The sequence below is a fragment of the Folsomia candida genome, unplaced genomic scaffold (genome assembly GCF_002217175.1).
Source record: "Folsomia candida strain VU population unplaced genomic scaffold, ASM221717v1 Fcan01_Sc002, whole genome shotgun sequence".
Taxonomy (NCBI): domain Eukaryota; kingdom Metazoa; phylum Arthropoda; class Collembola; order Entomobryomorpha; family Isotomidae; genus Folsomia; species Folsomia candida.
In genome coordinates, this window is record NW_019091194.1 from 16,878,333 (window position 1) to 16,898,745 (window position 20,413).

Below are 20,413 nucleotides of genomic sequence, written 5' to 3' on the forward strand. Positions count from 1 at the left end.
CCTCGGCTACAGTCTTATGGCCGTGCTATAACATTATATTTGCAAAATTGTGCACAAGAATAAACTGTCATGGTGGCCATTTCATCTCATCTGCATCCATCCACAAACTCAACCACACAATCCTATCTCTCCAGTCTCCAGCCAACCAAGTGGTCGTCCCGAAAGCCAAGCAACCACCAATTTGTCTCATATTTGTAGTTTCTCCTCGTGGGATAGCATCTCTTTGTCTTTGTCCTACATATCAAACAGACTCGGCTGAATCTCATGACTTTCCGTGCAACATATGCCTTTTGCTAGCTCCAACTCTTAACAAGCATTTGTTTTTTGTACGTATTTACGTACGTATATGGACATGGGGTATATGTAAATAACAATATTTACGAGAACAATTTTTGTCCAGGTCGTTCAGTTTCGTTTACTCTTCACATGTTCCAATGTGAAAGTGTTATCTTATACCCAAAAAGAGTTACTTATTCATATCAGAAGTACATACAGCGAGAAGAAAACTTTGAAGAAAGAGCTACAGAAATTATGCTGTTTTTTGTACACTAGTTTTGACAAGTAGAAAAGCTCACAGAATTGAATTGTGCCTTGACAGAGATTGACACTGCCTTTCTAGATTGTCATGCAAGGAAGTCAACAAGCCAATATGGTGTTATCTACGTATCGCTTGCCACTTTGACCATAATATTTCAGGGCATTCTATCTTATACTCTTATTGATACGTAGAAAATGTCGTGGTTTTGATGATGTGCACGAATGGCTTAAAATGTGCACTTTTAACTAATTGACATTCTTGTTTCAGGAGATAAAAGCTATAAGGACTTATTTCGGCCTAAGGCGATACAACCACTCAAGTCACCACAGTTTGTTTTCACGAGGGGCTATTTAAAGTTCCACTGGCTTCCTTGAAAGTAAATACATTCTAGCGTGTGGACTGTACACCTAATTGCTTTATAATTTAATGGCATTTTGTCAACGCGAGTCGTGAAGCACATCAGAATACACAATAATAATTTCACCTGAATTTGTATTCAAAAATTGCCAAATCTTGTCAAATGCAAAAATTGCTCAAGATTTAAGACGCATGCGAGTACGTATAAACGTAAAATGTGAGATTTATAAAAATAAAAATCAAAGTCTTGTCAGTGAAAAAGTAACATAAAACTTGGAGAGATTTTCGACATTAGAGTCTGAAAAGTAAATAAATGGGGAATACGAAGTATTATGACAATTTTCTGCTGTGGGCGCTTTACTGTTGTGCAATTTTGATATTTGACTTTTCGCAGAGACAATATTTAGTTTACTCATGATCCACTTTCATCAGCAAGATAAGCACCAAAACTCAAGTAGCGTAACAAGTTTTATTTACATAACGTTGGCCAAGACTGTTCCCTTCATGCTTTCCAGATTGTTGGGCCCATTGGACGACACGCAATCTCATTCAAAGGCACCCTTGGGTCATTATATACATTTTTGAAGTGCTTTATGATACTCCAGCCTTTTATAAAATCGTGAGCACGAAAACTAAATGCTCCTTTTTCTTCTGCATAATACATATTCTTGTGTAAAAGATATTCAAACGAGTCTCAAACAAACGAGTACATACAACAACGATTGAGCAAAAACAAGTCTTCCTGAAAGCAATATTTATTCAGGAGTAGTCCTATCTCAGAGATGAGCTGAAACGTTATAACTTTTTGAATGTGACAATTTCGTCATTAGTTTGAGGATTATCATAAGAGCGATGATTTTGAATTGTTACAAACCTCATTAAAACATTTACAGCTTATGTTATTCACAAGTGAAAGTCGGCGAAAAAAGTCAAGGAAAGTTGAATTGTCCACTCTCTCAGTGGTAGTTTCCCCAAATTTATTGCAAATGCCATCCCTCGCGAATTCCTCTACGATTTGCAAATAATAAGGAAACGTAGCTCCATACGTCTATGTTCCAGAAGAATTTGATATATACAATCCTCACGGCTTTGTCTACGAGCATACTTAAGCCGCCGAGTCAAACTCATTTAGCACACTCGAGTCAAGTTAATAGCATCACATTTTCCATGCAACATCTAGCATGATTTACAGCAGGAGAGAAGCACTTTCATTCCGTCTCATACAGTTAAAATCATGAAAAATGTAAATAATTAAACGAAGCAAGAGACTTGTGACAAATTGTCTTCTGCGTAATTACTTAACTCAAGCATAACATTTGACAAAAACCAGGAGAATTCAGCACGAGACGCAAATTCTCGTATGTATGAAAGGTCAAATAGTTTATACGCAGTCACGGACTTTTAAGTACGGCCACTAATGCAAATAAGTACTCAGTTTTGGAGTCTAATGTTTTTAAGATATTATTCCATATCATAAATAAAGTACTTAAGATAAGATTCCTTTATCGCTGTATTTCCTTAAAATACAGCTCCCATTTGACTCGTAGTTTTTTAATGGGAGTCGTTCAAAAGGGCGATTAAGTAAAATTACGGTTTTTCCATGTTTATACATATTGTGGAATAAATGTAAAAAGCTTTTAAAATTCCGAACATGTTGGGCAGCTTTATTTTTATAAAATTACGTACTTCATGAAATCGCCCAGCTGCGGATTTATAATAATTTAGATCACTACATATTTTGTATTTGAATACCTTAACTTTGCGACCAGCACTTGAAGGCCTCCGAGTCCTCATAATGTTCATCCAAACGAGGGACATGATGAAGAATAAAATTATTACGCCGCGTTTGTGAAAACTTTCTTCTCGCGACTTGTGTCTAGGAATTAGAGGACTTGGCTGAGCCGGGAATGAGGACACGAATAGCAATGAGTTTGGTATTGGTCTTGTGGACTAATTAAATCACCAAAGAACCAGAGATCCCTTTCACCCCTAATTGTCAATTGTAGTTCTCCTAATTGCAAGGAGGGTGGGTTCCAACTTAATTTTCACCACCGGATGGAGCCGACTGACACGGGACACTGGAGTTCCGCATGTTTCACTTTCCCCAGCGTTTACTTAAAATTGAGAAATCCGAAAATTGAGAGAATGATTAATAGTCAGAGTGACGTGAAAGGATGAGACAATGAAGGAAGCAGGTTTTGTCACTTAACCACCGTCACGCGTTACATTGCCATTAGAGGAGGAGAGAGCAAGGGAGTTCCAGGTTGACTTCATTTTCATTCCGGGTGCCACCTTTGCTCTCCCTGTCGATGTCCCTGGATTTGAATGAGAGATGAGATGATGATGTGGCTCCAATTTAGTCGTCGGAGAGCAGAGTTTGGTCTCCGCCGCCGGTGTGAGAGGGATGACAGATCGGTTTGCTTTGCTTGGAACAGGGAACAAATGACTCAAATGAGATGATGTGTCAATCAGTCGCTTTTCAGGTCGATTGCCAATTCAGACAAGTGACAAGACTTTGGAGCGTTTAAGTGGATTTCCAATGAGCTGGGCGGAAATTGGTTTAAAGCTGCTCAAACTTTTATTTTAGTCAACCAACTTTCACAAGTCCAATGATTGGATGCCTACGCAGTTGATGCCATGCAACTGCTGCTGCTGATGTTGCAGTGCAGTCTGGTCTAACAACTCGGGGAAATGATTTTGGTTTTCCTAGCCAAAGAGCCATCCGCTTTTTGCATGGATAATAATGAACTCGCAAGACAACGTGTCACAGCTTGAATCTTCTAATCTCCTAATTTATCCTACCTATTCATATGTATATATTACACACGAGGATGACTCATTTAAGGATGCTCAGCTTTAGTGTATGGACCTCCGTAATAAATAATACATATGCAAGTCACCGGAATACAGAGGTAAAATATTTTTTGGTGCACAGCACTTTTTCTATTTCTCCATAACTATTTTCAGCCAAACTTCATCGTTAAACTTTACGCTTTTGACTCTACATTTGGCACTTGGTTATAGCAATTCTGTGAGTTACAGAGTGACATGCCCGAAAATTTGATCGCAATTTGCTTTGACCGTGAACTACTCGGATATGCAACTTGGTCCACAGGGAGAAATATATGTCAGTCATTTTTTTTACTCGTTTGCATATTTCATGTTCCGCCAGTGAACTATGACATTATTTCACATTTCTCTATTTCACCGTACGTCATTGCTAACTGCAGATAAGCATATAGACGCTTATAGACGCTTATAGATGCTTATAGACCTAGAGTCTCACATGGTTTGATAACAGATTGCGGAATAGCAGCAATTTATGCATACTGAAGCAGCAAGCACAAAAATCTGTGCCATATTAGTGTGTTGCATATCTACTTTTAACCAACAAACTAATCAAGTTTCAAGGTGATGTTTAAAATCCCAATTTATCTAAGATTTGCAACTTGTGTCCTGGAAAAGTACCAATAAAGTTAAAATAAGGAGAAACAGCTGGCATTTCAGAAGGTTGAACGCAGGTCAGGTATAGCATAAGAACGGGCTCAAGAAAATAAATCGTTGACAACTGGCGCTATTAAATATTTATTATAGCACACAAAGCTTAACACGTTACCGCTCATTATTATTTATGACGACGAAACCTCCAAATGCATTCATCCATCAGATCATTTAATCCACTAATAAACCAACAATCACCGAACAAAGCGAATACAAGATGGTGATATTTGTATAACACATTTGCACCGAATATCCTCGATTGTAAATTTTAGCTTCACATTTGAAGACAAAAATAGAAACTTTCGGGTTTGATATCGGTCGTGGATACACATTTCTTGAAACTATCATCATCACATAGAAATGCTGAAGCCATAAACTAATAACTATATTATAAACATGACTCAAGGGAATCCTGAGAAACGGAAAGAAGAACAACTCGACGCCGACGATATCAGGTATCTCGCATCTCATCATCCCCTCGCCGCCTTCTTTCCCCAAGCCAACAGCAATTTCTGAGCAACATTTTCCTCATTATCCTTCCAATGACTAGAGCCCAGAATTCAGCAAAACCCACAAAGTTTGTCGTTTCCGGCTGAATCTTGTTATTGGAAATGTACGTAAGCAAAACCATCTTGTCCAGATGGTTCTCGTAGATCAGGTTCACTATACGTACACATATAGAAACATGTATTCGCTCCTCCTTGATTTCACAACGGCGACGAGGAAGCCAATGTTGCAAGAAGGATGCCCTTATTATAAATAATCCGTGTAGACCAAAATCGATGAAAAAGCGAAAAGCTTGTGAATTAAATCAAACTCTTTGTTGGTCTCCACTTCACTCCTCCTTCGCCTCCATCGAAACCGAGATCCAAATCTCCAGAGATAAAACTTTGCAAAACTTTGGAGAATCTTGTTGCCAGAAGAGCAGGAGTGCATCCTTCTACACTTATTTGATAGCATTCCACCATTTCCACCAGTTTTACGGAAGCACATTAATTATGTCTATACGTTCCTGTTAAATTCTGCTTCTGTGGTGCGGGAAGGGTCCACCCACCATCGTGTGTCGGAGCCATGTCACCATCAACCAACCGAGGATATAAATACGGTGATGTTGGACAGATGAAGAAGATTGCCATCCGACGCAGGATGTTTGTAGTTTGCAGCCAAATAAATCCCACAAGTATGACCGTGAATGTGACTATTCATCATCATTACACTTCCACAAAATAAAACGAGATCTGCTTTCCTCCGTTCGCTTGCCATTTCTCTCTCCAAAAAGCTCGGATTTGCCAGCGAGGCTTCTGACCATGGTGGGAATAGGGAGTTATGGAATTTGTGATCCAACATAACCTGCGGTGTTAGTGTTTTGCTTCATTCCTGGTGAAAGCATTTTGGACCCAATGAATTTTATTACTCATCTTAACAAATTATGATCCACGTGTAGCCACCTTCATAAAATGGGACGAGTTTATACTTGTTTTCATAGGTTTTCACTAAATATCGTTTTGATGCCTTTCCGTGATTAGTGACGGGTGTTCGTTTATTGCAAGACTAAGCTCAAGTTGGAAAATTTTCTTGTTACACAATATTTCAGTTTAAAAACATCCACTCGTCAAATTGGATGCATACGTTTGTATAAGTTTCGGTCTGGAAAACGCTTCATTATTCCGTATGTGGAGAAGGATTTGTTGACTAATCGAAGTGGATTTTACAAATTACGACAACCTGTCAAAATCATAATATTCAGCATTGCCAAAGCTTTGCGCAATTCAAATGGTTTGCGCTTTTGTTGCAAAATTCATGAGTTGCATAAACAGTCAAAGGATTGTGGTGGTCTTAATGAACACTTGTAAATCCGCAAGCATTGCATAAACGAAAGTCGTAACCACTCGAGCATGCAAACCTCTCGACAATTTTCTCCATGTAAAATAAAATCTCATCACAAATCAAATCATATGAAGCCACATGCACTGTTCGAGCGTCTCACATTCCTGTTTACTTACCAAACACCAATTATTTATCAATTTGTTAAAACTCACATTACTCTAAAACCAACGTATTATGTAACACTGAGCCATCGTGTTTTATTCGACGAACGGTAATAAAGAATTATATAATTGTGCAATTATTATTATCCCTCTCATCAAACTGGGCATGTTGACCAATTCGGATTTATGCAAATATGTACCCACATTTACAACACCTTAAACCGAAATTTACTGAATGTATGTATGAATGAATGAATTTATTTACTTGTCGTTTCTGGAGGAGAAATTAAAACCTACAAGGTTTTGTTTGCAGAAGGGGACTGTTACGAAAGGCTATCAACAAATCCAGATTCTGATTTCGTACGCCCACAGTAAAAATTATGAAATCAGTTGATCCGTAAACATATCAGAACGGTTCTGCTCACTTTGACTCGTCGAATGGATATCAGTAGGTAAACCAACAATTATACTTGACACCTTGTGTATCATGGCCGATTTCAATTCCACTTTCACTCTCACTTTCCCCATATGTATGAGACTCATTTGAAGCTGGGGGATCGTTATATGATAAGTAGCGGAACTGTGTGAATTTTCCTGTGATGCGATCCGCCTACACAAGAGAATCAATTCAGTGCGGAGTAAATGCAAATTTTGCCGTCGCTGCGGAGTCTCTTTCACTCTCCGTCCCGTGTCCTCCTGTCAGCCCACCATAATCGCTGCCAGGATTAAACATCATCTCGTCGTCTCTCGTATGATATGTTGCGGACAACCACTATTTTGATGACCTATATGGAACAACCCGCAGTTTAATGCTTTCATGTCGGGTAGCGTAAACGCCAGTCACCATTAAATCCAGCGACAGATGTTCTCATGCTTGAAAATTGGACACAAATTTTCCTCCTCATCCGGTGGAAGCTTATTTTCCGTGCATAAATCTTTATTCAGAGGTTCAGCATCTCATAAATCTATTATTGCGTCTTTAGCCGTATCAAAGCATCATATATAATCTGCATTGAATTATATGCAGTCGCATACACAAAGGTCTCAAACATCCCATATTTTGCAATAGGTTGGCAAAATCTAGCACATCTTTGCTTGCTGTTTATTATTCAAGTTGGGATAAGATTAGCAGTACTATCCTGAACCAGATTTGCTTTACCGCAACATTTCAGAAATATAAACACATATAGAAAACATTTGCAAGGCAAGAGCACCTTGCAAAACTTTATACACTGATGACTGCTCATCTGTCTTTGTTCATCCACGCGTGCGGCTATTTCCTTTGAAGATCCTTCAATATAAATATTAGCAAACAAGGTTGTTTGTACTTCGTACATGTACATCTGTCGTATTATGGAGTTGACATACATAAAATCTACAGTAGAAATTGTCACAAAGTTAGATCAAACAACGTTCGCATATACACGCGTTGTTTACGCCACGTCCAAAAACCACCCCGAGTGTTAAAGTATTAGCAGTTTTAAAGTGTGATGAAGTATTGAACAAGGAATGACGTGAAGAAATGAAGTTCTAACCTGTTGACATAGTTCGAATGAGTTTTGGCCATTTTCTGTCAGACTCGCATCCGTCGTGGAGATTGAGGGGGCTGCGCTTTTGTCCGTCGTATCATCGCCGCTTCCGCTGAAAAGAGAAAACGCTAAAATTAGACGAGATTATATAATTCCACAATATTAAGTATATTACAATTAAATAAGTTTTATTAAGCTGTAGAAATGAAATGAAATTCGACTGAAGCACTACAACTCCTCAGTCACATATTGAAAGGAGAATGTTCACAATTAAGCACATTCTGTGCATGAGTAAAAGTTCAGAGGAAATCAGAACAAATTGTTCTGGAACTAATCTTAGAACAACAAGAACAGTTAACAACTCGAAGCAAGTTTTAGTACTTTGTTACGTTGTGGTTACAAAAGTTATTATACAACAAAATTTCTATTGTTTTCACCAATGTTCTCAATACGAACAACTGTTCTTGGTAATATTCTACGGCGAATAACATACATCAAATCATAGATAATTGTCATATTTTCCTCGTGTATTTTTTAATCAAACAAGTTTATGTTGCAACTTGATGCAGCCCGAGCTAAGATATATAATTATACATATTTCACGGACAATTTCTCATTCAAGAGCTATATAGAATTTTAGTTTTACAATTGCACACCAACAAGTTGGACTCATTTCTGCCACCTCCGCCGGTAGAAAGTCACTTGAATGCCAAATGAAAGCATATTCCATATAACAAAGCGTGGAGCAAAATTTCAGCTTCCTACGTTTATTTCTAATTTTCAACACCACCGACCACCGCATGAACTGTTCATTTTCGAATTTACTTATTTCCTAATTTGACACGTGATTTACTTTGCGTTTGCAAAATTTGAGGTCAACAGACAGAGCTTGAAAAAAGTTGCATTATTTCTGACAAATAGGCAGAGCTGACAGTTCCATCAGACATTGTTCAGTCTAAAAAAATTAACTTTCCTTCCGCCCCAGAGTTTTCTGCTTATAATCAAACATCGTTATTGAGAATACTGTAAAAAACAAAAAATAATAATGAGAGAAAGTCGAAGAACACAACACCCACCTAAAAATAATCTCTCATCCGAAAACTTGGTGACACATTGCAAGAAACCAAACATGATTGGAACGACAAACTTTTTTCTTGTTTAAATAGCATCGTTATCACTCCCCAAATTCACGCTCCCGTGTGCTGGGAAATGTACTGTTTGCATACGAAGCGAACTAATAATGCGCCATGTAAATGTCTTGAGGGAAAGTGAGTCAGATCCGAGTGAGTACATATTCCTCGACTAAATATGACGAACACTCCACGTCTTAAAAATAGAGAAACTTTCTCCTCAACAGTCTGCAAATAACCCATTCCTCTTGTTTCAACCTGCACCTGTCTTCCTTGGAAATCAAACATTTGAACTATCGATTTGACAGCTGAAACCCTTCCAAACCTTCCAAATGACGGGCACATTGGCGTAAGTTGCATATCTCAGTACGAAACTTCAAGTCGAATAAATATATTGACAGGTTGTATGTACGTATCTCCAGAAAAGTGGATGGAGTGGAGAGTGGGAATATTTAGCGAGGGGTGGGTGAATTATAAATGTGAGCATATATTTGTCCATCCTCTCATAAATTATGGATTTGACAGGTTTCAACTCCAGTCTTAAGCATTTCTCTCCCACATAAACTTACTTTCTTCAAATAAAACGGCAGACTCGAGTTGATTGTTTTGGACTACATTGTCCCAGCTCAAAAATAAGTAGATGCTTGTGTTGTGTCGTCTTTTGATAAAACTCGTGCAAAGCTCATACCCATCATCATGCCAAAAGACTCGAGAAGAAGGAAACAAAAACCACGGCCAGCCAGAATGAGGACATGCCGTATTCTAAACCCCTACAATAAAGCAGTACAAATGTAAATAGTGCATGAAAATCTTCTTAATATTATGGCATCAAAAGCAGAGCCCTGTTTCTTCTTGTTTTGTGGAGATATCTCATTCGAGTAGGTTCGTAAAACCCTTTTCAACATTTGTATCCTCGTGGTTGGATTCAGCTGCTGCACATTTTGTGACCGTCATATTTCAAATTCGATAGAAATGGATCTCACCCTGCCCATTTCTTTCTTGGATTTCTTGAGATGAAGAAGGAGGAGGAAGAAAGTAAACCAAGCAAACTCTTTAAATTTTCAGTACGTCGCATCCCGTCAAACCTCAAAGTGGCACGTCAAACCTTCAACGATTCAAATTCAAAGGAGCCACTCACATGGAAAAATTTGTATTCGGAATTCACAAAGATAAATATTTCCCAGCAGCAGTTATAGTTTTCCCATGTCAGCTCAGCCCCCATTTAGGTCAAGTATGGAGCGAGACGACTCCAGCTCTTGGAGAGAGCGAGCGAGAGAGAAAGTATGCAGGAGGAAATTCAAACTTAGAAGATTTTATGGATGATGAATAAAAATACAGAGAAATGGATTCATCTCGATATTGGATTGAAGGAGTCCGCATTGCTCCAGATAGAATCAAAATTGGTAAGTGAAGTGTCATACACCAATCCAATATCATACAGCACCGTCCTTTCTGCTCCACATCCACCACCACCCAGCACACGCTACGTTTAACTCCTTCCTCCCTCCCCAAGATCCCGCTATGCAAAAATGCACACACACTTTCACTTATTTTTTGAGCACGCACTGAGCCCGTTGTCTAAGACAGAAGAGAAGAAGAAGAAGTGGAAATATAAGCCTTTCTCTGAACGGGATTTGCAAGAGGAAGCCAAATAGGAGAGCAGCTCATGCAGTGCATAAACACAATATTGCGTGTAGAAAAAAGGTTGTCTCCTCGGCGAGAGAAGGTTCTTCTCCCCATTTATTCATGTTACTTTCACTTCATGTGAAACCAGCAGCACCAGCCAACCAGCCAGCCAGCCAGCCTGACTGACTGATGGTCGTGGTGAGGCTCACCACGACCATCAGTTTTTGGTGAAATATTCTGACGATGCCCCGGTCGCGATAACCTCTCGATTCCTCAGAAACGTTGATACAGATTGGACTGAGGAGAGCGTCACGGGCAGACGGAGTCAGTGCATAATAATGCCTCCTCACAACAATCATTCTCCATTCATCTTGACGTTTCCCTAAATTTTTGCACATAAAGGGAATCAGATTCAGGAGTCAATGGCGTGCGAAGGAGACAAGCGGAGGACGAGGAAACGGGGGTGCTATGGATGGAAGGCTATTAATACAAAGACTTTCTCCAAATGTTGACTGCATATTTATTTACTTGGGCACCGATCAACGATAACTGCTGCTCCCATTGATCAGCCAAGCCTACAATCTAAAATGAGAAACATGAACTATTATTACGCAAAGCACATAAACACGGATATTTCCATTCTTCCCAATTTTTGCAATCACCTATTGTTATGATTCCCCAGATTGGCACGAAAATCTTTCTTTTCAGCCAAACTTTCTTTTCAGACCGTGTTGTTGTCTTTACAAAGCTGTGTACGTTTGCCTCTTGCAGTTTCGTAAATAAGGAAGAATTGATAGGCTAGGTCAAAGTTTGAATTTGATTCGACTAATATATAGAATTTGATTCGACATAATAAAATTAAGGACGAATTACGAAAATTTTTGCGAGCGATGAAAAAATTTTTTTTTTTGGTATGCGAAACGGATAACGTGTTTTTGCATGCCGTTGTTTTCCGTGTGTGAAAAACGGGAAATGTTGTGGGTAACCTCACATTTGCAATCCAATTATACTACCAAACCATGCATTAACTTAACTTGCATGCTCTCACGAGTCTTCCTGTTCGTCATTTTGGCTTGATTGGAATACAATCCTAGCGAACAATCTGGGCAAATGAGGAGCAGCATTGTTTTTGTTCCTGGAGTGAATCTCATACGAAACCACGGATTTTCCAGTCTGAGATAAATTTCAACCCGATCAAAAGGATAAGTCGATACGGGTCGGGCATGCAATATAATTTTATTACGGCTTCTATTGGCTTTTCCACGCTTTCTCTACCACCATCAGAGTCACCATTAGTTTCGCATTCAGCTTTGCTTGTCCCTGTCTTCTATCTCTCTCTCTCGTTCCCTTTGTGCCATTTAGTCTCGAGATTTGAAGATGAGACCTTTTGTCGCTAGATCAACTCCCAATCTAAAAGCCAGGCAATTTCACTAATACGCGTATGGCCAACAAGATCTCTCCCGGCCTGAGCTCACAATATGTCACCCACACTGCAGTTGTTCCAATTTCTCCCATCCAGCAGGCCTCCGAAGGAGGGTGGAGGTAGCAACAAACGTGAAATGGGCTCATTGTATCGTGGAAATTGTGCAATTCGATTGTACCTCTCTCCATCCCCCTTTGCCTTTGAAGACGGATATAGACACACATTCCCACCGTATGTGTACATAGATATGTATGTATATCGCAACTATTGGACGAAGACTCGACGAAGGAATGAAAAGAGATGAAGGAAATATGCATTACTTTTTGCTTTGGATTGAGATTGAAATTGGATGGAATTGCCTCAAAATCTGAAACGACTCTTCTGGTTGAACATATTATGGCTCAAGTCACCTACCACCAGATTTACTCTCGCGTCCTTTGCTTTATTAAAACCAGGATCGGATTGAATTTCCTCTTCACCTTTCCCATCAGCCTTTCTCCTCCTCCTCTTTCTAATTCCTGTACACATACGTCTGCTCGGGTTTGCTGGTGTGGAACTATAGAGTGACAAGGATACACACGTTGTATTTATATCCACATACGATATTCATGGACTGATTGAGAATTCCATTTTGGATGAACGGCAATAATCCATGGTTAAATGAACTAACTGATGATAAACTCAGATATAAAGTACAACGAGAATTATTTAGCAGGATTTTGGAAACACATGCATAATCCACACTTTACAAATCTCAAGGCATTGTTACAACTCTGGTTGTTGAGAATGGAAACGTAAATTCACAATCATCAACTAAATTACGTGGTTTCAGAGTTTGTGTGTGATGGGAGGATAGTGGCATTAGTGGAGATTGTACTATGTGCTCACACACGTAAAATGTACATATGCTGGTGGTAGTGGTAGGAATAAATGGTTGCTCGGAATGGATGAAGCAGTTGGAAAGAGAAAGTCAATTTACTCTTCAGCTTGCACGGGGTGTAACCAAACTGCTCTGGTGGTACTGCTACATTTACCCAAATACATGGTCGAGAGTTCTCGTTGTGAACTAGAGCCACACAACAACGACATGAATGAACCTGCTCGACGGAACAGAGAGAATGAGTTATCTTTTATCAAGAGAAATGGAATGCCTAACTTTGGCAATTTGGATTATTTTGGATTTAACTCGACGAGATTGCACATGAAGAGGAACGTCTCATGTCGGTTGAGTGGAGGTAGCAGAGCAGAAAAAAATAGGAGAAAGTAGGAATAGGCGGATCTGCAGGTAGTGAATCATTTCCTACTACACAGTTTGTAACTCGATGCAATTCATGAACAGCGTCGAGGTTGCTGGGAGTGGGTTAAACGATGGTTCAACGACGGAGAAAGTGGCTTTTACCTGTCAGTTGGAGTGTCCGACGCCGTGTGTCCAGAATCCTCACTGCCCACGCTATTCAGAGAGTGGCACTGATTGTTCCGACTCTTCCTCTCCTCCCATTCCTCCCGAACGGCCTCTCGCACCCGAACTTGCAGTTCTCTCACCCGGGCTCGTTCCTCCTCCAGCATCTGCACGCCTGTCGTGAACAGATTCGGAACTTGGTGAGCAACAACGCATTTCTTTGTTCACTAAATGAAAATGCTTACCCTGCTCGTTCAGATGATATTCTCGATTCCGTTCAATTTCTCGCAATGTTTCACAAGTCTTGGCCCCCATCACAGCACCTTTAAATTTAGTTTAAGTATTTAAGCATTCTTAATCAATTTCCTATTCTGTCAACTACATGCAGATGCTTATTTACCTCCCATGTTGGGGTCGATTGGAGATCTGGACTTGATTCTCTCAATGTGCATCAGGTCATCGGTGGATGACGAGAGGAGTAACATATTTCGAAGTTTCTCTTCGAGGTCCGAGTTGGAAGTCTGCAAAAGTAGAAAGTTATTCAGATAAGACGATTCTATGCGCCTGTTTATGTATCTATGCATGTATTTAATACAGAATAAAACCGTACATCGTCATAATCCGACACGTTCTCAGCACTACCAGGAACGCTTAGAGCATCCACGGAGAGTTTGGACGATTCGCGAGTCTGCAATTAATCGCTTAAATTTTCGCAACCAGATTTAGAGAAAATTATGTAATTGGATTAGTTCTTACCTTTCTTAGTTCTGTTAGAAGCTCTTGTCTCTTCTTTTCTAGACTTTGAATTTCTTTTGTGTTCTTTCCAAAAGAAATTTTATTCTGACTGCGCACCTTTTCAATTGCCAATTGTCTCGCTAAAAGTCGTCTCCCTTTTTCAGATACCAACTTGGACAATTCGTCTCTTTGGGTCTCCCGATTGATTTCCTCTTCCATTTGGAAAAACTCAGAGTCCTCGAATGCCTGTAGATATTGCAGAATTTTCAAAATATTTCCTGAATAAAACGTAAATTTCTTCATCTTGTTATAAATACACATAAGTGCGTACCTTTCTATCTGATTCAACAAGCTCATGTGCAAATTTTAATCTTTCCAGGAGAACAGTTTCTTCGTCCGTACTTCCGCAAAACTCTTCGTGCATTCTTTCCAATCTTTGCAATTCTTTCTCTGAACACGCCAATTTAACTTTAAGCTCAGAAATGCGTTCCAACCCATCAACCTTCCATCGTCGACTACTTTCATCAATTTGACACAATCTACAGGTATGAATACAAGCATACAATTTTTAACATGAATCATAATTTCATACGTAATCAATTGGTCGTATGTTTAACCTGTCTTTTAATTCCACCAATTCTTCAGTGTCTAAGGCCAACTGACTCTCAAGAGATTTTTCTTCACCGATAAGCAATGCTTTTTCAATCTCCATCTGAAATACAAATGTATAATTTAGGGTTATTCACATTGATTGTTTAGTAAAATTCTACGCACCTCTCGAATGGCCTCCATTTCTTGTTCTTCCACGTCCCTGATATCTTTCTTTAGCACTGTGATTCGGTCGACGGGGAAGGAATGACTCGTCTCCTGAGTAAGATTCTGCAAAAGACGATCGAAAATTAAACCAAAAGTTTTCATATTAAAATCCAGTTAACTAATAAATTTATGACTTACAGCTTCATCTACTGTGGTTTTCGCGTTATTAAGCTCCGTGGACTCTGCAACTGTGACCTCTTTCTGACTCAAACTTTGACTGACATTTGTTGAATGTGATGATGCTGATGATGATGAACATTGGCTCCCAATGTTTACAGAATCCCATGTTCTTTGAGGAGCTTTAACGTCATCGGCACACTTGGAAATACAGATCGCAGGAGGAGACGATTGAATCGGTTGATTTATATTCTCTGCGTCCGCGTAATGAGACGCTCCTGACGAACACCCGTTACTCACATTGCCGATGGACCCACTTTTATTATTTGCACTTATCCCATCCACCTCGTTAGTGTCGTTACTATTACCACTCGCACTCTGAGATTCTACAACATGCACCTGAACCTCGGTTGCTATTGTTTTAACGACAGAACGATTGTAATCTTTGTTGGAAATTATGTTACTGGAATTTGCATTACTATAACTTTCACTGATTGCACCGTTTCCACTAGGACTTGGCATGATTATTGTGCCCTGTTTGCCACCGTTCTCGCTTTCACCGTCCCGGTTGCTGCTGCTGTCGTCCTCCTCCCCAAATTCCTTGACGCTATTTGCAAAGGACACGGACAACTTAGATTTCGGTGGGGTTGGTGTGACGGAGATGGGAATTATGTGCTCCACTTTTTCCGGCAAACTGCCATTGTGATTATGATTATGGTTATCGGGACTCGAACTACTGTATGAACTGGAGGTGGTGCAATTTAGTGGAACTCGGGGAGAGAGATTGTGTTGCTGTTGTTGAGGAGGAGGTGGTGACTTGGGCATAATTCCGTTGTCCCCAATATTTCTCGGTTCCATGCTTTGTCCTCGTTGCTGTTGTTGGTTTTGGATGTCCACAAGTCCATTATTCGTCGTGGCAGGGCAACCATTATTAGTCATTGTTCTGCAACTTAAGCTCACTCCTGCCGTTGCCCTAATTCCGAGACGCGGAGGAGTTTGGACTTGAAGCGGAGGGTAGTTGAAATTTTCACCACTGGTCATCATTACATTTTCGTAAGGACTGGACCCATTTCGGAAGCTCAGACCTGGATTTGTGTGGCATTTGACGTGGCCATTGGTAGCAGAAGAGGTGGTTTTGCTGGTGGATGAATTATTCATGGTTATCATGGAAGGAGGAGAGGAGAAGACGTCGTCCGGCATTCCGTGGTAGAAGGAGTGGAAGCCGCCGTTCAAGGAGGAAGACTGATTGCTAGCATTATCGGACATGTTGAAGGTAAATATTGACGAGATTTCTTCGTCGGCGAATGAAACGTTGGAACGGTTTGGCACATTGGAGGCGGATTTACTCCTCGAAAGATCTCGTGGTAGAGACCCATTCGTCTTAATTCTGAAATATAATAAATAAAAATGTAAACATTTAATTAACATGGTCGTCTTCGTGCCATGATTTTCATGTGCTCGTGTGTTGTTCGAAATGCTGAATTCCTAGAGTAATCAACCGTGAAATGCCACTCCCACAGTTTGCATGAATGAAAGTAATTGCGTAATAAAGCCTGCACATCACCAAGTTCATGGCAGACTTCATTTCCTTATTTGTATTTCAAGAGTTCACTACAAATGAATGTTGTTTTAGATGGCTTTTCCAGTGTCAGCATTGGCTTAACCTCGGCTAAAATAGCCTCAGACAAGAGACATGTGGAAACTATGCAACTTATTTATTGTAATTGACTCTGGCAGAGGTGCGCTTTATGGCTACATTGGTTAACTGTGTAAATATAAAAAAAGCAAGTTAATTACGCAATGGTTTCCTCTTGAAAGCATCTGAAAACGGTAATAAAAGGGCTCAAGAACGTACATACATACTCGAGATGAACTTATATAATGATCATCATAGACCGTTTATGGACCATGTCACCTGACCTAAAAAATGCTACTAACCGTCCCGTAATTCCATCGAGGAGGATGAGAACCAGGAGAACGAGCTCGATGGAATTTCAATGAACATTTGCTTTAAATCAGAAAAAAGCCTTTCACTCCACCGACCGACGGACTGGGGTCAGTTTTAAAATAGGAAGATGAAGGGTTAGAAAACTGGTTCCCAAACTCCAGAATTAGTCACTGATACGATCGAATTCTTACTTTACAACAGTGTAATAACGGGTAAATAAACAATTAGAAAGGAAGAAAAAGTGCGATCGTCCCTATAAAAATAAAAGCCAAAGCATGTTTTATTCAGTAGGTTGGTTAATTTCGTCTCATTTCCCCTCCCTCAAAAGTCTCGACCGTAATCTAGCTTCTCCGCTCGTCTCGGTCGTGCCTGTAGTGCAATGGTGAATAATTTGATAAAACCACTTGATATGATTCTTCAAAATATACATGCACACATAATGCTTTATCCAATTTGAATGGACGCAGTCTCTTTATACATGGAAAAAAGTTTAATCGAATCAACATTCATAAACATCCGGTGATGCTGAACAAATAAATCCAAGCCCTATCTCTGTGGGATGGTGAATGCAAAGTGTGAATGTGTGAATGGCATATCTTATCACACTCCATGACGAAACGAGTCATGTTTAAATCAAGTCAATCAACAATTTGTTGTTTTAACCTTTCTAACACCATGTGCTTAAATTACACACATTAAACAAATGAAGTTACTCCCCAACCAACCAGTGAAGAGATGAAAGTATGTTAAACTTGTTGATCAGTCCTGCCATTCCTTCATTTATTCATTAAGTATGAAAAGAACGACGAGATCATAAAAAACCTTCAGGTGCAGCATAATTAATAAGAAAAACAAAAGTCATTCAAATTCCAGCTCCTCTTAAATATAATTATCTATTAATACACCCTTAACCTTGTCGTCCCATTCATACCGCGTAGAACGATGCAAAAATTGTAAAAATTGCACTTCCATTTTTCATCTAGCAATCAAGACGATAGTTAAATCTTGCATGATAATGTGACAAGTAGAATGAGTAATTGGGAATTGTTATCGTATTTCATATCCTCCAGCATTCGATGAGAGGCATTGAAAAAAGCCATTTCTTCCCATTAACCATCACAATCAACACTTTTACTAACCGACCCCAGTGAATGGGCCGGTGAAAAGCTTGTCTAAGCATTTTGACGTTGACAAGCGAAACTAATACACATTTCTTTCAGGTGTGAAATTGAAATTGCATACCTGCCGTAATTGTATCCACCTGTTGGACTGGTCGGCGACTTCAGGTTTGCATTCGGCTGTGGTGCAGTTTCCTCTTCTTTCCCTTGACCACTTTTCCAGTTGTGAACCTGCATTTGTCTGTTGTAATTAGCACCACCAACCACACCACCACCACTCCTATCACAAGATTCGTTCGTCGAATCCGCAGTCTTCGAATGCAAACTCAGCGAGGGCGAAGGGGATGTGATGCTCGAAAGAGTGGAAGCCGACGCTGAAGAGTTTTTCCTCTTATTTTCTTGAATCTCCTTTGCAATTTGTTCTTCGTACTCTTCACACATTGCCACAATTTCATCCAGGCAAAGCTCGTCCTGCTTTCGAGACATGTCTGTAGCTGTTCTGGCCTCCTCTGCCTGAAAAAAAATGCCATACAGCAATTTAAAAAAAAACACAGAACAATTAATTTCCGGGTGCGGTTCGTATTCAAACGCAAAAATGAATGCTCAATTCTTGTTACGGATTTTTCTGGAGAACTAATGACAAGTAAAATATTACAGAGTCATAAATCAGTGTGGACGATTTCAAAGAGTGAATAAGGCGAAGCAAATTTTAATTTAAACGACTACAAGTTTAACGATTAAAAAAGTTTGTTATTGCGCCCAGTTTTAATTTGGTATTATGCAATCTCATTTTCAGGTTGAAATGAATTTAAATTTCAAAGGCAATTCATTCTTCAAATATTATGTATACATCCAGTCGCAAAGACACGATACAGATGCGTAATATGTTTGGGTACAAGTACATGTGCATAGGAATTAATCATGCAGATTGCAATAAGTTATTAAAGCCACCATTGAGTTTTTAGTTTGTGGTACAAGAGCAAGTACCTGCTTTCTTTTAATTTGTAGCAGCGTCTCGCAGGCAATCTCAGCCTCGCTGCTGCTGTTTCCATTGAGAGGACGAGAATAATGGTCCGCATGATGATTGTTATTGTAAAGATTGAATTGATGGTGAGACGGAATAATGCTCGAAGTGCTGCTGGTGGTGCTGCCACTTCGACTTGGCACCCGATCCCCACCTCCATTGCTCCCATTGTGATGGAAATGATTCAAATTCTGACTCTTCGGCAGACGATGATTATTGTTATTGTGGTGATGATGGAGATGGTGGTGGTTGGAGATGGAACTTAATGAGTCCTCCTCGTCATGATCATCGCGATGGTCCATGGTGTCAGTGGTGGTGGTGAAGGAAGAGGTTGCTGGCGAAGGCGAAGTCAGACGTCCATCCTCATAAAATGTAACTCCAGGTCGTCGATAAGATTTGGAGGAGTTATTTTGATTCGAAATTGAAGCCCTGTCTGGCGGAGACACTGAAGAGTTGGAGTAGAGTGATGAATCATCCTTGTACCCGTAGCCTTGGTCACTTCGGTTGAAGTTCACATTTGGTCTCGAGAGTACCTTTTTCTCTCCGTAGTGATTTTGATGATGATACCCACCACTACCACTGCTGTACAAGAGCCCTTCGCTGGACAAGTACCCACCGTTTCCATGATGACTGGAGGTGGTACCATTCCCACAAGAGCGCTGCTGGTCCCCACCATGGTTCCCATTGCTCCCACCATTCAATGGAAATGGGGGGGATGACGATGAAGGCTGAGTATGCGTCAAAAACTCGAAACGAGCTACTTTATTCATAAATTGATCACTTTCGAGGCCATCCCTGTACTTTCTGGAGCCAGAGTCTTCTGTGCAGAGGGAGCTTGTCTGGTCGGGGTCGGAGGTCGTGGTGGATGCGGAAGACGACCTTGGGCTGGGGTAGCTGGTGAAGCTCTGGTCAGTTCGGTCATTGTCGGGGTGGCATACTTGGGACTCTGACTCGAGGGTGAGGGATGACGCGGAGGAGGACTGGGGAGGGGACTCTATCATCATGATCGGAAACGGGTTTTTGTTACCACTGTCCCCTCCTGCTGGGCGAAAATGAGCACTCGACCCTGTCAATCACAATAATAAGAGGTCCAGGTTTAGTTCCATTTTTAATAAAAATTTAAAATCTTGTTGTGTAATCCTTCCACAACCGCCCACAGTCACG

At 40.1% G+C, this 20,413-nt stretch overlaps 1 protein-coding gene across 5 annotated transcripts in view; it reads right to left on the reverse strand.

Annotated features, from left to right (window-relative positions):
* The window catches only part of LOC110843041 (probable serine/threonine-protein kinase DDB_G0282963), a 55,930-nt gene that overhangs the window by 9,296 nt on the left and 26,221 nt on the right, over nucleotides 1–20,413 (reverse strand). For all 5 annotated transcript variants that reach the window (XM_022088952.2, XM_035847399.1, XM_035847398.1 and 2 more), the window contains 12 exons: nucleotides 19,213–20,315; nucleotides 18,350–18,738; nucleotides 15,181–16,546; nucleotides 15,001–15,105; nucleotides 14,844–14,938; nucleotides 14,558–14,765; nucleotides 14,248–14,472; nucleotides 14,102–14,179; nucleotides 13,892–14,012; nucleotides 13,737–13,814; nucleotides 13,492–13,666; nucleotides 7,920–8,025 (listed from right to left, as the gene is read on the reverse strand). In XM_022088952.2, the coding sequence (XP_021944644.1) occupies nucleotides 7,920–8,025; nucleotides 13,492–13,666; nucleotides 13,737–13,814; nucleotides 13,892–14,012; nucleotides 14,102–14,179; nucleotides 14,248–14,472; nucleotides 14,558–14,765; nucleotides 14,844–14,938; nucleotides 15,001–15,105; nucleotides 15,181–16,546; nucleotides 18,350–18,738; nucleotides 19,213–20,315 (4,049 nt within the window). The remainder of the gene's footprint in view (nucleotides 1–7,919; nucleotides 8,026–13,491; nucleotides 13,667–13,736; nucleotides 13,815–13,891; nucleotides 14,013–14,101; nucleotides 14,180–14,247; nucleotides 14,473–14,557; nucleotides 14,766–14,843; nucleotides 14,939–15,000; nucleotides 15,106–15,180; nucleotides 16,547–18,349; nucleotides 18,739–19,212; nucleotides 20,316–20,413) is intronic.